At 52.8% G+C, this 14,366-nt stretch overlaps 1 protein-coding gene across 1 annotated transcript; it reads right to left on the bottom strand.

The window, feature by feature from the left end:
* Positions 1-1,802: 1,802 nt before the first annotated feature.
* On the bottom strand, positions 1,803-13,965 carry AIF1L (allograft inflammatory factor 1 like). The gene is made up of 5 exons (XM_030961301.1): positions 13,839-13,965; positions 9,258-9,324; positions 6,237-6,278; positions 4,929-5,091; positions 1,803-3,250 (listed from the first exon to the last, which is right to left on the bottom strand). The coding sequence occupies exons 1-5, from the start codon at positions 13,914-13,916 to the stop codon at positions 3,163-3,165; spliced, it is 438 nt and encodes a 145-aa protein (XP_030817161.1). The 5' UTR covers positions 13,917-13,965; the 3' UTR covers positions 1,803-3,162.
* Between the last annotated feature and the right edge of the window lie 401 nt (positions 13,966-14,366).

Below are 14,366 nucleotides of genomic sequence, written 5' to 3' on the forward strand. Positions count from 1 at the left end.
CGCGGCTGTGCTTAATAAACCCTCTTTGCACAGAGTCAGATTGGAAAATATCTCTGAACCTTCGAGTTCAACCTATGACCGAACACCACCTGTCACCCACAGCACTGACTGTCGTTCCTTAAACACCTCCAGGGACCGTGACTCCAGCACCCCTCTGGGCAGCCCGTTCCGATATCTAATCACCCTTTCTGTGAAGAAATTCCTCCCAGTGCCGAACCTAAACCCCCCTGGCGCAGCTTAAGTCTGTGTGCTCTGGCCCTCCACACGTTCTGAGGCGCTGGGAGCCGCAGGACGCCCTTGGCCCGCTCCGTCCTGAGGGGAGCAGCCCTGAGGGGACAGACCCCGCTGACAGCGGGGATGGGCTCCGGCTGAACCGGGCATGGGCTCTGGCTGAACCGGGCATGGGCTCCGGCCGAACCAGGGATGGGCTCCGACCGAACCGGGCATGGGCTCCGGCCGAACCAGGGATGGCTTCTGGCTGTACCTGCCGAGCCATGGTGGAGCCTGGCAGGCGGCTGCTCCTCCCGGCCACCAGCCCTTGGTGAGCGGCTTTGATGCTTTTCCCGTATCAGTGTTGCTGAAGGGCTAAGGAATAACAGACTCCCGAGTTGGAAGGGATGCTCAAGCATCATTAAATTGAGCTCCTGACCCTGTAGGGGACAACCCCATAACCCCACCATGTCCCTGAGAGCCATGTCCAAACATCCTGCAGCTCTGGCAGCCTTGGGGCCGTGCCCATTCCCTGGAGAGCCTGGGCAGTGCCCAGCACCCTCTGGGGGAACAACCTTTTCCTAATTCCAACCTAACCCTACCCTAACACAGTTTCATGCCTTTCCCTCAGCTAAAATCCTGCTCCCTTGGCATGGGCGGCAGTGGGAGCACAGGGATGCTCTGGGTCAGCTCCAGTTGGCTGAGCTGCAAACACAGCAGCTCTGTGAGCTGGAGGAGCCTCATTGTGCTCCACGACCACACAAAAGCAGAATGTGGGGCCTTGATCACACCAGGTCCCCGATTTTGTTACTTGTGCAAGTTTTGAGGGGTTCAGCTGCCACTCAGAATATCAGCACTCAGCCCTATGGGGACATTTTGAGAAGGGCTGTTTCAGCTCTAGCAGGTCATTCTCTTTTCCAGGACCAAAAAGGACAAGGATTTCCACAGAGCCAAGCAATGATGGCTTTGGGCAGTGACCTGAACTGCAGCAAACCACATCCAAGTTTCCCTCGTGTAATATGCTTCCTTTATTTCCTAAGTGAACAACAGCTTCAACACACAGCCAAGAAAAGCAGGTGCATTCCCAGAGGCTACCAGGCAGCAGAAAGCAGACATGGGGCTGTGATCTCAGGGAAATTCTGTCCTTTTGAGAAACACAGGGGAAAAGTGCATGCAGTCATTCCCTGGGAAATGTGGTCTCCCCTTGAGATAATTCAGATCAGACAAGAACCTTGGGCAATTGCTTCAAGAGCAGAGTGAATAATAAAAAAACCTTCCTTCAAGACAAGCATTGCAAGTGTCTGCTCTCAATAAACAAATTATTCCTTAAAACAAGCCCTGGAACCTGCTTCTTTTTCAGTAAGTCAGAAAAAAGAGCCAGCTTTCAGGATGTGGCCTCTGAATTTCATCCCACAAACTCCATGGCTTTCAGTCAGTTATTACAGATAAAGATCAGATCAAGACAGTCCAAACCTATCTCCAGGATCTGTTTAAGGGTTTATATTAACAGACTTGGAAACCAGCTCTCTTAATCTTCAACCAGTCATATGGACCAAACTTCAGAGGAGATAACAGTAAACACTGACACACTGTGTAGCTTCAAAAGATTTATTTTCAGTCCTTGAAGTAGACTGGTGCTGCTTTTGCTCATAATTTTTCTCTCTGTTACAGTTTTGGTTTTCACACAAACAGTAGTGAGAATGTTTTTGTTGGTTTTTAAATTATTTAAAAGTGCAGCCTTTGGCAGGAACAATCAGCCTAGTCGAGTTAATCATCTGTATTTCCTTAAAAAATGTACTTACTAAACCATGATTTAAAAAAGTTAAAAGCTTTCAAGAACATTTAAGAAAAGAAGAGGGCAAGGCCAAAGAGCAAACACCTGAATTCCAGAAATTGTGTATGGAACAAGAATCACCACAGTACCCAGAGCGTGGATAGCACAGTCCCAGCTCATATTCCATACTTACAGCCCTTCTTATTTTGCAGATTTGAGGGCTTATCCATCAGGGAAATGGATAGTCCCAAGGGACCAGGCTGAAACATACAGGGAGGTCTGCAAAAATCAAGGGACAGAGCAGCTGCCTGAAGACAGATCCTCATCGGCAACTGCTCTGGCCAGGCTCAGTTTGGTCACTCAGCTTCCTTTCACCTGGAGGTTTCACTTGTCCCAGGAATCCTGTGGAGCTGCATAGGCATCACAGCTTGTTTCTGGACTCCATGGGTAGGACAGACAATCACCTGCCCAGAGGTTACACTCCTGGTCGGGCCCAAGTGGTGATTTATCAGGAAGGGGGTCCCCAAGGTGGCATTAACCATCCTCACTTGCAGTGGCTGGTGTTGGACCCCAAGATCTGCCTGCAGGATGAGCCCCCAGAGCAGAAACTGTCCCCACTCCAACAGGCTGTGCAGGCAGATCTCTGTGTCCAAGCACATTCCCCATAGGATCAGACAGATGTGGGAGGCTGATTTGCATTTTGGGGAGGTCAGGAGGGGAAGAACTAAGTCCAAAGTAGGAACAGGAGGATGGAGCAGAGAAGGCACTTATTTCTTTGCACCCATGAAGCCGCTCTCAGCGACTTTGTCCATGTCTGGCAGCAAGGACCATTAGGAACCTGTCATGACAAGCACAGCTCTGAATCCATAGGCTGGGAACAAAGTAGCTCCTTGTCTGAGAAATGCAGGAAGGGCAGAGGAAAGAGTAAAATCACAGGGTATTTTTTGTTCTTTTTGGTCTCACATTACACTTGGTGCTACGGCTTCTGTCTAACAGATCAAGTTGGCTAAGGGATGCAGCAGAAAGACACAAGCTGGGGGTCTCCAGCTTCCCTTGCTGTTCCTCTAAGGCAGGTTAGTTGAAAACTAGGACTGTCCACAGTAAAGAGTAACAAAGCACAGGTAACCTCTGTTACAGACCAGCAAAGCAAACAGTGCCCATTTTACAGCCTGTCCTCTTCAAGGGAGGCTGGCTATGTCTCTCTCTGGAGGTGGACCAGAAGGTTTTCGGTTGCTTTCATTGGCTTTTCCTTCAAACATCATGACCCTGCAAAACACAACAGATATTGCCAATTAAAAAAAACCAAAACAAATGTATATTTATCCATCACTGGGAGTGGCATTGTCTGCTGAAAAAGAGCATCTGGCTCCCCTACAAAGAGCACTCAGATAATTAACAAAGCAGGGAAAGCCAACAGAGGGCAGTGCTGCCAGGCTGGCTTTTCCAGCAGCTACCAGGAGTGGGTTCCCAAAGTCTCTGCCGGTTTTCCTCTCAGAGCCCAGAGGATTAGCACATTTTATTTAGACAGCCACTTCCGAAATCCCCTGGGCACACGCTGCATGCCAAGTGCTCCTGATGCGTAAAAGCAAATACCACTCCTGGCCCACCTTGCACACAAGCACACAACAGAACATTCAAAAGCCAACACCGAGCAAGCAACAGCAATTACAGCCAGGGGAGAAAGCAAAAACAAGGAGCAAGGCACTGGCTGTAGGAATCTCAAGCATTTTGTAACCACTAGCACCGTCTTCGTCCCTGAGGACTGCAGCTACGCTGGGAATGCCAGCTGCCTCGATGGATCAAAGGGCTGTACTGCTCTTAGGACGAGTTTTACATTTCTGCTCCTGCTCTACAGGGTCCAACAGACAATGGGGTGTCTGTTAGCAAGAGAAGGGACCTGTTTGTGAAAGCTGCTGCAGTCGGGAGGAGGGATGGGAGATATGGGACACGCTGCAGGCTCTGTCTGGTTCTGTGGAGAAAAAGGAGGAGCAGGGATGTCAGAAGTCTGTGTCTGCTTGGAAGAGGAGCATCACAACAGAGACATAGCACACAGTGGGGAGAATCTGCCAGAAAACGTGTCCCAGCTTAGAGAAACCATGTGAGAAGTGGGTGCAAGATTCTTCCTCCCAACCTGCCTGGAAGGCTGGCTGTGTTTCTAAAGCTGCCTTCAAAAAGGGGTAAGGAGGATGGAGAGGATCAGCTCCTATTCATGGCAGTTTCAGACACAAAAGCAGGGCCAGCCTCTGAGCTGTGAAAGGAAATGCCAGGCTTCAATGGGATGGAGATGGAGCCAAGCAAGTGTTAGGAAGCCATTTGTTAGAGCAGCACTTTCAGAGCCCTGTTGAGAGGGCAGAGGGGGCCGTGGGAGGCTAGTGCTGGCAGCCTGTATCACAGAAAACCTCTCCCAGGACGAGCCAGCTGTTTTAAGCATGTGCTCCATCTCCATCTACTGCCCATCCCTTCAAGATCAGGCAGAGACGGAGCATCCTGTGGGATACAGGAGCCAGCACTACTGGCGCTGGCAGGACCATCATTCACTCAAGTCCTGCCACCATCCACAGGGGAAGTCTGTGTCCCCAAAGCCAGCAGGATCCTCAGGGAAGAGACGGGAAGAAGTCCTGCAGTGCTGAATGCCTGCACACCCTCGGGAAGGGAGGGGGATGGCTCCCACGGAGCACGTGGGAGGAAGCCTGGTGCTAACACACAGCAGGCAGCTCTGCTGGGAGCACTTGCCACTGCTCAGCCTCACCACAGGCTTGTACACCCTCTCATGGCACACTGCAGACTCCCCTGCACAAGGATCCTCGTCTCCCTCCATGAACACTGAGTGTGCACAGCTCCAGCTCCACCGGACAGAACAGCCTGTGCTTCCTGTGCTTCCCATCTTCCCCCCAGAGCAGCTCAGGTGCTGCTGCTCTCCCCAGCTCCAGCCCAGGACACTCACAGTTTGAGCACAGCAGAGCGTTTCCCAAGCATCAAGTTGACAAAGTCCTGGTAGGAGATGGTGTCGCTGACCCCTCCAGTCACCTCAGAGATCATCCTCTTCAGCTCTAGGTGGGTCTTCGGAGCCCCCAGCTTCTCCATCATCCTTTTGACAGACATCAAATCTGCAAGAGCAATCACTTCTGTCAAGGGGTGACCGCACTGGGCACAGACCAACCCTAGGGACAGAGCCAGAAGTTCCCACCTCACTCTGTGGCTGACAGCATTAAGCTGTTGCCAAAAGCCACGAGAAGCCTCCCAGCACAGCTCACTGCCAGTCTGCCCAGTACAGAGCATCACTTCCCAGTCGTGCAGCTCAAGATAAAAGTGCCACACACTCAGAGAAGAGGGACAACTCCAAGTGCTGCAGAGACACGTGGGGACAGCGCTCTCTAGCTCGGATTGTGGTGCCAAGAATCACAAGGATGGGGAGGAGGGAAGCAACACTGGGGTTAAAGCTGGAGACAAACAAGCAGTGGGGAGCAGACGCCCCTGCCCATCGCCACAGGCCATTTCCTCCCATTGCACTGCTGCCTGCTGAGACCTGCGGGCCCCTTCCCTCCCGGAAGCCCTGAGTCGGGCCTCTCCAGCTCCACACAGGCTTCACTTCAGCTGGAAGACTTGTGGAGGAGGGGAACAAGGCAGCTGCCTCCTGGAAGGGCACAGTGCACAAGTGATTACACTTCAGTGTCAGCACCAGGCCTGCAGGAGGCTGGAACTTTATGTAACTGCTGCTTTCTGAACCCAAAGCAGTGCTGCTCAGCTGAGCCAGACTCACACCCAAGTGCTTTTGCTTCCCTCTGCTCCCTTCCTTGCAAAGCAAAAAGCTTCTCTGCACCAGAAGTGCTCATGGATTTATACAGCTCCTGCCTCAAGCCAGGCAAGCCCTAGGATTGTCCAAGTCCTGCAGCTTCCCAGCTCTGAATTCCCAGCTTTGCAGCAGAGGATTGAGAAGAAGGCCTCAGTGGAGAAAAAGAGAGAAGAAAAAAAAAGTATTTAGAGCAGAAAGAAGTGGAGGAGATCAATCAAACTTCAGGAGAACAGCACTGAGAAGAGCTTAGATCTTGAAATAGGCAAGGAGAGACTGAAGAAGGTGAGAGGCAGGGGCTGGAGAGCCAAGGAAGCCTCTGGCTGGCAATCAAGATCCAAGCAAGGCTGGACGTAGGAAAAGTCCACAAGTTTTCCTCCTCAACATCATGAATGCAGAAGGAAGCAGCAGATTAAGCAGCAGACAGGCTCTTCCAGCCCAGCATCCCTCAGAACCACTCACCAATTTCACCTTGGTTGTTCAGGTCAAACTCCATGTATTTCTCTGGAAGAGACACAGAATTAAGTTAGTAGGACTCTAGAGCAGGGGGGTGTGCAGGGCTTTGGAGCACTGCCTGCTTACAGCCCTGAAATAAAGCATTTGGTGATAAGATTGATATACTGCTGAATGCAAAGTTCAGAGGGGGAGACCATCTCAAGGCCTGGTTTTAGCACCCTTATCTCAACTCTAGGGCTCTAGAGTTAAGTTCTCTGTAATTGTGGCTGCTTTTCATTTAAGCTGAAGGAAAACACTGGCATGAGAACAAGGTATCAGCTGGCTATGAACAGCGTTAAAAGGTTTCCAGCCAGAAAAACAAAGCTCTGGAACAGGCTCCCAGAAGGAGTAGCAAGGAAAACAAACCCCTGAGCACTCCCGAGATGAAGCTTGATCGGATTAGGAGGGGGATTAAATGACGCAGTTGCCTGCAGTAATGAGGGACAGACTTCACTGTGCTCCCTCCCAGAGCAGCACCTGCCAGCAGCGATGCTCAAGGACCACATCAAGAGGGTGAAGCCAAGAACATGCCTGGGCACAGTGATGCTGGAGCAGGTTGTTTGCCCTTCCAGCCTGCTGTCAAACACTGCTGACTCGAGCAACTCCGGCATTGTCAGAGAGAGGCAGAGCCTGCTCCAGAAGGTCTGGCTAGCTTTGCAGGACAAAAACTTGCATGCTGCAACAGGCAAAGCACTGATTTGAGTTAGAAAATTCAGGAATTCAGTCCTGTGCAGTTTCTGCCCTTTGAAGTGGCACACCTGAGCTTCCTACACACCACCCACCTCTTGATAGCTGTTCCCCATTTAGACTTTAAGCTCTTCAGGCAAGGATTTGTCTGTCTTACAGACCATACAGCTCCCAGCACCACAGGGGGCCCCCATCACCTCAGCTCTACTAAATGGAAAGAGCAAGATGCCTGCTGGCACCATCCATCCATGCTGAGCTTGAGAAATCACCCTGCAGTGAGCACTCACTTCCCACAACAGCCTTGGAGGACTCAAATTAACCAAGCCCTTCCAGGCTGCTCCTTTGCCCCAGGAAGGGAAATGGAAAAGACCTTTTGCCTCTGCTCCAGGGACACCAGCAGGGATATGAGCATGAACACAGAAGTGACAGGTTAATTTAAGGAGCCAAAGAGAAGAGTGGTTATTTCACACAATGGAGTCTTCCTGTGCTTCCAAAGGAAATTGTTGGGTTAACTGGACTCATGGGCAGGAGGCAAAGGAATGGCTTGGCATGTCTTCACCTGGGTCTCAGCCCATGGATTACTGCTGCCATGAGCTGACCAGGACAGAATACCATGGACAGGAAATACCATGTACAAACCAAAGCTATTCATGCTTCAGGCTGGAGTAAATGTCTCCCTTCAAGCATCAAGCAACCAATCCTAGAAAAAATCAGGGCTGTAACACACATGTTTAGGGGCCAGAGTGATGCTTGATGTGGGACTACCTCTCCCCACACTCTGCCTCACCAGAATGACCTTGTGCATTTTAGCTGCCACCTCCCTCACCAGGGTCAGGCACCTCTGCATATGCCTGGGGCACAAGCCCTGCTCTGCCATGTCCATGCCCAGCCCATGTTTTCTTTTCTTCTGAGCTGACACTTAGCCAACAGTGCAGAGAACAGAGGCAGCTTTACATCAGCCTCAGCTCACACATTCACATTTCCCTTCCACCCAGCAGCAGGGATATAGTGGGGCAAAAACCACGCACAGTCCCTCCCTCACAAACAAATTTACACAAACACTGCATGGGGGCTCCATCTTTGCCTCCCCCAGGCTGGGAGGAGGAAGTGGGAAGGACAGCAGAGAAGAAATATTTCCCCCATCATCACACAATGAGCTGATTGTTGGGGGAGCTGGAGGAGGCCTTGGAGAGAGCGACAGGCCACGGAGACAAACTCACGAGGCAGCAGGAAGAGATGCCAAAGGCTCTCGTTACAGGGAATTCTGCGCCTGTGACCTACAGTTGCAATGTTTGAAGAGCCCCAATTGTGATGGGAAAAAATAATGCGGGGCTGCAGCCAAAAGCCAAAGCTACACAAAAGGCAACACAAAGAGATCGGGGAGCACAGGAGGCTCCTCTGTGCCCAGCAGTGTAAGGGATCACAAAACGCCAGCCAGCTTCTTCCTCGCTGGATTGCAAAGCCAAAATTCAAAGGGAAATAGCAGACAATGTCTGAAATGGAAGCAAGGTCAGGTTTTATTTGGTTAGAGCCAGGCTGAGCACAAGCCTCGAGGCAGTGTGACGCAGGCATGTTTTCCCAACTGCCTTCAGCCACTGCTTGGAAAGAAAGTGGGTACACCAGAATAACCCTGCCAGATCTTGTCCTCTAACCAGTCTGGGGACAAGCTCCAGAGGACTCCAGGCTTTTGAGCTGTTTCTCTATCCCCTGTGCCAGCAAAAGGCCCAAACCTAAGCCCTAGATCTGCTGATCCAATGGAGTCAGGCTTTGGCCAGAACTAGACATATCAGTGCTGTGTTCCCTCTGCTGTGAAGGGGCTGGGAAAGAACTAAAACTTTTGGAGAGAGGAAGTCCCCAACTCCTCCAGAAAGCAGCTGACACTTCTGCTTTGCAGAATGAGGCCCTCCTACATATTGGAAAAAAAAATAGAGTCCAGCTATTGCATGGTCCATTATGCCAGTTAGCTTGCTGGGTAACTAGACAGAAACCATCCTCCTTTGCTGCTCCCCAGGGTTTTGCCCACACAGCAGGTTTTGTAGTAACAGCAGCTGCCAGGCAGGATGTCTGTAGGGTGACAAGTCTCTGCCCTGCAAGTGGGAGAAGCACAAAGGCTTGTGTGGAAAACACCTCTCCAGAGAGTTTCACCAGGTCCCACAAGCAAGGGGGGAGGCATCCATCCCAGCTCAGTCACTTGTATTTGGCAGAGAATCTCAGGCTGGTGAGATCCAAGTGCTGAGGAAAGTAATCTGGTTCAGAGCAAACACTAAGGCTCAAAGGACAGGGCTACCCTCCAGTTCTCACCTTTGAACACTGCCAACTTCTCCTCCAGGCCTTTTTCATTACTGAACTTTGGGTCACTGAGAAACTCCTAAAACAGAAAAAACAGAATCCTCAAGGTTAAAGATGCAAAGGAAAACACCCTAAGAGGGCACCTCCAAAAGCAGCACTAGCCAGAAGACTCACAATTCCCAGAGAGTCACAGCTGAACAACAGCACCAGGAGACTTGAAAACGGGCTGAATCCCTCCACACCTTGTCATTAACATTCCACTGCAAGGGGAATCCCTCTGATGTCTCAGATTTCCCACCAGCAGCTTGAGGGAAGACTGGACCCCACCTGCCTTTGGAATAACTGCATGAAAGCCCCTGTTCTTGCTCACCCAAGGCTTTGGCTCCCCATCTCTCTGCTTAAGCACACTTAGCATGTGGATTGGGCACTTATTTCCAGCAAGGGCTCCCAGTCCTTACAAAAAGTACTCTTATCTCAGATTTCAAACTCTTAGATAAACTCAGAGGGGTTGCAAATAGAGCAGGCAAAGTTTGCAGAATGTCATATGCCCAAGAGGACGGGTATTTTGGGCTTAGGAACTCTTATACCAAATATCCATTTTCCCCCCTCTACCCTGCTCAGGCTGGAGAGGAAGCCCTGAATCACTTCTGGTCACTTGTCCCTAGTCCCACCTCAAAAACCTTCAGATGCCCAAGAGAACAGACCACAGCTTGCACATCCAGCTCTTGTGCTGTGCCCTGCCAGCAGCACTCCCTGCAGCTGTGAGCAGCAGGGTCTTGCTCCTGTCCCTGCCCTCCCACACCGCCCAGCTCCAGCCCAGCACAGCTTAATGACTCGATCTGCGTTCAGCACAACACCACATTCTTCAGTGCAGAAATCATTAACATCTGCACAGCTTATGCATGGCCTGTCCAGGACAAACCCCTCGAGGGGTTAGTGGATGGAGGGCTGAGGCTGTTCCCTACTCTGGGAATGTGTTCCTCACCACTGCTCATGGGGAAGGCAGGAGTGGGTCACCCAGAGCCTTGTGTGCTGATCACTGTTAGCCATCCTAATCCTGCTCCTGTGCTCTGGGTCCCACACACCTGGAGCTCTCCCTCCTTCCTCACTGGGACAGGGGAGCTTGGACTGCTCAGGGAATCCTCAAACCTTCACTGCCAGTTAACCACTGCTATGGCAAGTCTTTTCCCTGCAGCTGAACTAGGGTTTTGTAGGAAGTCCACCAGGACAGAAGTGACTGCCACCCCCTCCTCCCACCCCAGAAACTCCAGATGGGACACCAGACACCATGGCCACAAAACCAGTGTGACACTGGCTTCCCTCATCACCATGGACATCAACTCAAATGGAGAGCTGTGGTGAAAAACAACATTTCCAGTTCCTTCTTTTGCTCTCCTTTGCAAACTCAGTTTCATTTAGCTCAGTTATTTCTACCCAGGGGTATCATTTACCAGCCCAACACAAAGGGCCCAATTCAGCGTCAAGACCTGGGCCCAGGCAGCAGCAGGAGTCACCAGAGACCTGAGTAGTGTTACCTGCTGCCATCACCACTGAACAGCCTCTGGAGAAGGCAAACATCACTGAAAGCCAGAACAGGGCAAAAACACCTCCTGGCCACTAGGTCACAGCTGCATTGCTGCCCTGCAGGAGCAGCAAGCAGCTTCTACCTCCCAGCAGGACAGGGGATGTGAGGCCAGAGCACAGCATCTCTCTGGGAGCAAAAAGCAGCACAGAAATGGTGAAGACTGAAAGGAATGCATCCATTCCTGATGGCTGAGGGACACATGCCCAGGAGGCCACCAGCCCCTGGCAGCGTGGCACAAGAGCAGCACAGGTGACACTGCACACAGGATTAGGACTCAGTTCCCTTGTGTTTCAACTGGAGGGGGGCTGCAGAGCCCACCAGCACCACAGCTCTGCTCCAGGGGCAAGGAAGCAACAAGGGGCTGTACTTGAAAGGCATTCCACTCTCCACATTGTGTGTGAGCTGGGCTGTAACTGTGATAAGGAAAACACTCACAATGGCACACAGGAATTCAGTCCCCAGGGCCTGTGACTCAAATTCAAAGTGGCTGAAAGTTCCTCCTAGACCTGACTGAAGTTCCTCCGAGAGCCCTTTGCTAAAGTTCCCATTTTAAGGAGCATGTTCTATTAATAAGAACTGCTTTAAAAGCCTCTCCCGGCTCCTGCCCTGAACAGCCTTTCTTGAGCTGTTGAGAGACTTTTCTAAGCCAATAAACTCAGTCAGACAAGTCCCAGTTACCTGCAACACAACCTGAGCAAAGCCACATCCATCCTTGCTCCCCAAAAAGGTGACTCCAACTGGCAGGCCAAGCTCTCACGGGGATGTTTAAGTGCTGAATGCCAGCCACCCTGCCTGCAGGGGCTGGGAAGGGCTGAGGGATGCTCATGCCTGCCCTTGATGGGAGAAGCAGACACCTGCTCTCTAACAGGCTGAATTCCTTCCCTGCAGCCCAGAGCATTAGAAGGTAAAACAAGGTTGAAACTAATCTGTGCTGGATTAGACCTGCCACCTTGATGCACGAGGCTGGACAATGTGATTGCATTGCCTGAAAAGAGGGGAACGACCAAGAGGGGAGCCCACAAGAGTGGTTCAGGCTGGAAGAGAGAAGCCAGCACTAGGACTCAGCTATGCTTCAGCAGCACATGTGCACTCAGTCTACTGCCTGCCAGACCCATATCCCAGAGAGAGCTCTGGGGTAGAAACCAGCCAGGAAAACAGGGCTGGAGGGAGCTAAGTGTTAGGATGAGACAATGAGATTAAGCCTGATAGGAATTTGGCCTGATAGGTTTTATTAGGAGCACTTGACTGTTTTACAGCCTTAGGGCTCTTCAGTGCTGGGGAAACCCCCTCCCTGGCTCCAGCCACAGTATCAGTCCAAGTTTCTGTATCAGCTGTTTGTCAGGGAGGTGTGAGGCTGTTTGCTGCACTCCCCCATTGCCACATAGAGCTGGCAGAGCACAGCAGCGTGGGGGTTACTGCCCAGAGCACAATGGCTTCTGAGGATCCACGGGCATCTGCCACCCGTGCTATCTGCAGCTTGGTTTTGAGCTGCTCAAACCCCACCTCGTAGCGCTGAGCCAGCACACAGGGCAGCAAGGATGCAAACAAGCAGCTCTGTCAGTGAGAAGTCATATAGCTTGTTTCATTTTTGTCACTCAAACCTCAGCCAAAGAAAAGGCCAGAAGTGATGTCAGCTTAGGGGAGAGATAGGGAACCTGTCCCCTGCGTGGGAGCAGCCCTGAGCCTCGGGACACAGCAGTGGCACACCCCCAGCATCCCAGCAAGCACAGCTTCCCAGACTCAGTCCTACAGCTCCCACCACCTTAAGGATCATGCATCCACCTTGTGCCTGTGTGATGCTGGAGGCTCTGGTGAAGCAGAAACTGCAGCACTAGGTACAACACAGTCCCTTGATCCCCAGCCTAAGGGCCAACATCACCTTGGATGTATGTTAGACCCAGCTACACACCTTGGTGCAGGGTGTGCTGTGTCTGCCTTCCAGCAGCAGGTTACAAAGGCTCCATTTTAACCAAGTGCTCTTATTCTACACCTTATGCCATGACATCTCTTTTTCTGCTCTTATTCTGCAGCACATCCTGATTTCTAGTTAATTGAGTAATTTCTAATGACTTACTTCCCTCTCCAGTGACCTAAACTTCACCTCTGCTGTCCCACTGGAGGAGCATTGCTGTCTGGTGGAGCACATTGCCACTTTTCAGAGCTTAGTCAATGTGAGGGCAAGGTGAGCCCATCTCCTCTCATCTTGTACAGTGATTTTATTTCTGCACTTGTAACACCAAGGTGTCACCAACTAAAGGAGCACCTAAGAAGTGCTAGAAATCCCAGCACTGTTTGCTTCAAGGTTAAAACCTTCTTTTCACCCTCAGAACTGCTCTTAGCTGGGAGGGACGCCAACAGAGCTGCCCCCACAACCATGCCAAGCAAGGAGCAGGGTAAGCCTGGAGCACGGGGGAAAGGACCTTGCCTGACCCTGGCATGAAGGGCACGAAGCCCAGTGCACTTTGCACTAATCCAGGAGGTTCCATTCCCCCTGCCCGAGGCTTGTGGGACGTCCAGCCACCCTGGGCAGCCCGTTCACCCGCTGTAATGAAAAGCTAGGAAGGCTGGAGTCAGCTCTGAGCAGCAGAAACTTCTCATTCGGGGAAGAAAAAGTTGAAGCGCTCGATACAGCAGAGAGGAGGCTGAAAGCTTCCAGGAGAACAATAGTCCCCATTCTTGCCGGAGCACGTTCCCAAAGGGAGTTTCATAGCAGTCAGCCCCCGGGCGCCCACCAGCCCGCTCGGAGCTGCCGATGTGCGATGCTCGGGGAGCAAAGAGCAGCCTGAGAGGGCAATACCAGATAGAGAGCGATTCCCGTAGAAACCCCGCTTCCTCCTGCGGCCGCATCCCCTCCCCAAAGGGATTTGGGCAGAGGGGTCTCCAGCTCCTCCTGCACCCACCGCCCCCCTCCTCCTCCTCTTCCCCCTCCTGCCGCGCCCGCCCCCTCCACAGCCCCCTCCCCAGTCCCCACGGGGTCAGATCGGGTCGGGAGGCGGCCCCAGCCCCACCTTGTTGATCTCGTCCAGCCGCCCGTCCTGCGGGGCTCTCCGCAGCCCCCCGCCGCTCGGCCGGCGCGGAGCCGCCATCGCACCGAGCCACCCGCGCCCGCCACCGCCTTAAATAGGGGCGGGCAGGGCCGGGCCGGGCCCTCCGCCCCCCGCCCTTAACCCGTTCCCCGCCCCAGCGGGCGGCGGCGGAGCCCGCATCGCCCCGCGCCGGGAGGGCAGCGAGCTACCCGCGGTGCCCGAGCGCGGGGGAGGCACCGCCGCCTCTGGGCTTCCCGCAGGAGGGAAGGGAGCGGCTCCCTCTGCCCGCACCGCCCGCCGGGCGCGGCTCCGGGACACCGGGCATCGCTCCGGAGCTGCCCTGGGAGCAGCATCACCCCGCCGGTACCGGCGGCAGAGTCACAGGGGCGGGATGGAACAGCCGCTTCCAAGCGATGGATTAACCCTGGAGTGCGAGCAGCGGGAAAAGGGATGGGTCGAGGTGATGTCCCGGCCAGGGTCGCACGCCCCCGCGGTGTCAGCCTGACCCCT

This window comes from Camarhynchus parvulus, chromosome 17 (assembly GCF_901933205.1).
Source record: "Camarhynchus parvulus chromosome 17, STF_HiC, whole genome shotgun sequence".
Lineage (NCBI taxonomy): Eukaryota > Metazoa > Chordata > Aves > Passeriformes > Thraupidae > Camarhynchus > Camarhynchus parvulus.

What these genes read in the sequence shown, in the direction of transcription:
- AIF1L (XM_030961301.1), bottom strand. Translation starts at nt 13,916, where the DNA reads ATGGCGGCTCCGCGCCGGCCGAGCGGCGGGGGGCTGCGGAGAGCCCCG. An exon ending in GGCTGGACGAGATCAACAAG is followed by an intron (nt 9,325 to 13,838) that starts GTGGGGCTGGGG and finishes TTTCTGTTTTAG; the next exon opens with GAGTTTCTCAGTGACCCAAA. An exon ending in GAAGTTGGCAGTGTTCAAAG is followed by an intron (nt 6,279 to 9,257) that starts GTGAGAACTGGA and finishes TGTCTCTTCCAG; the next exon opens with AGAAATACATGGAGTTTGAC.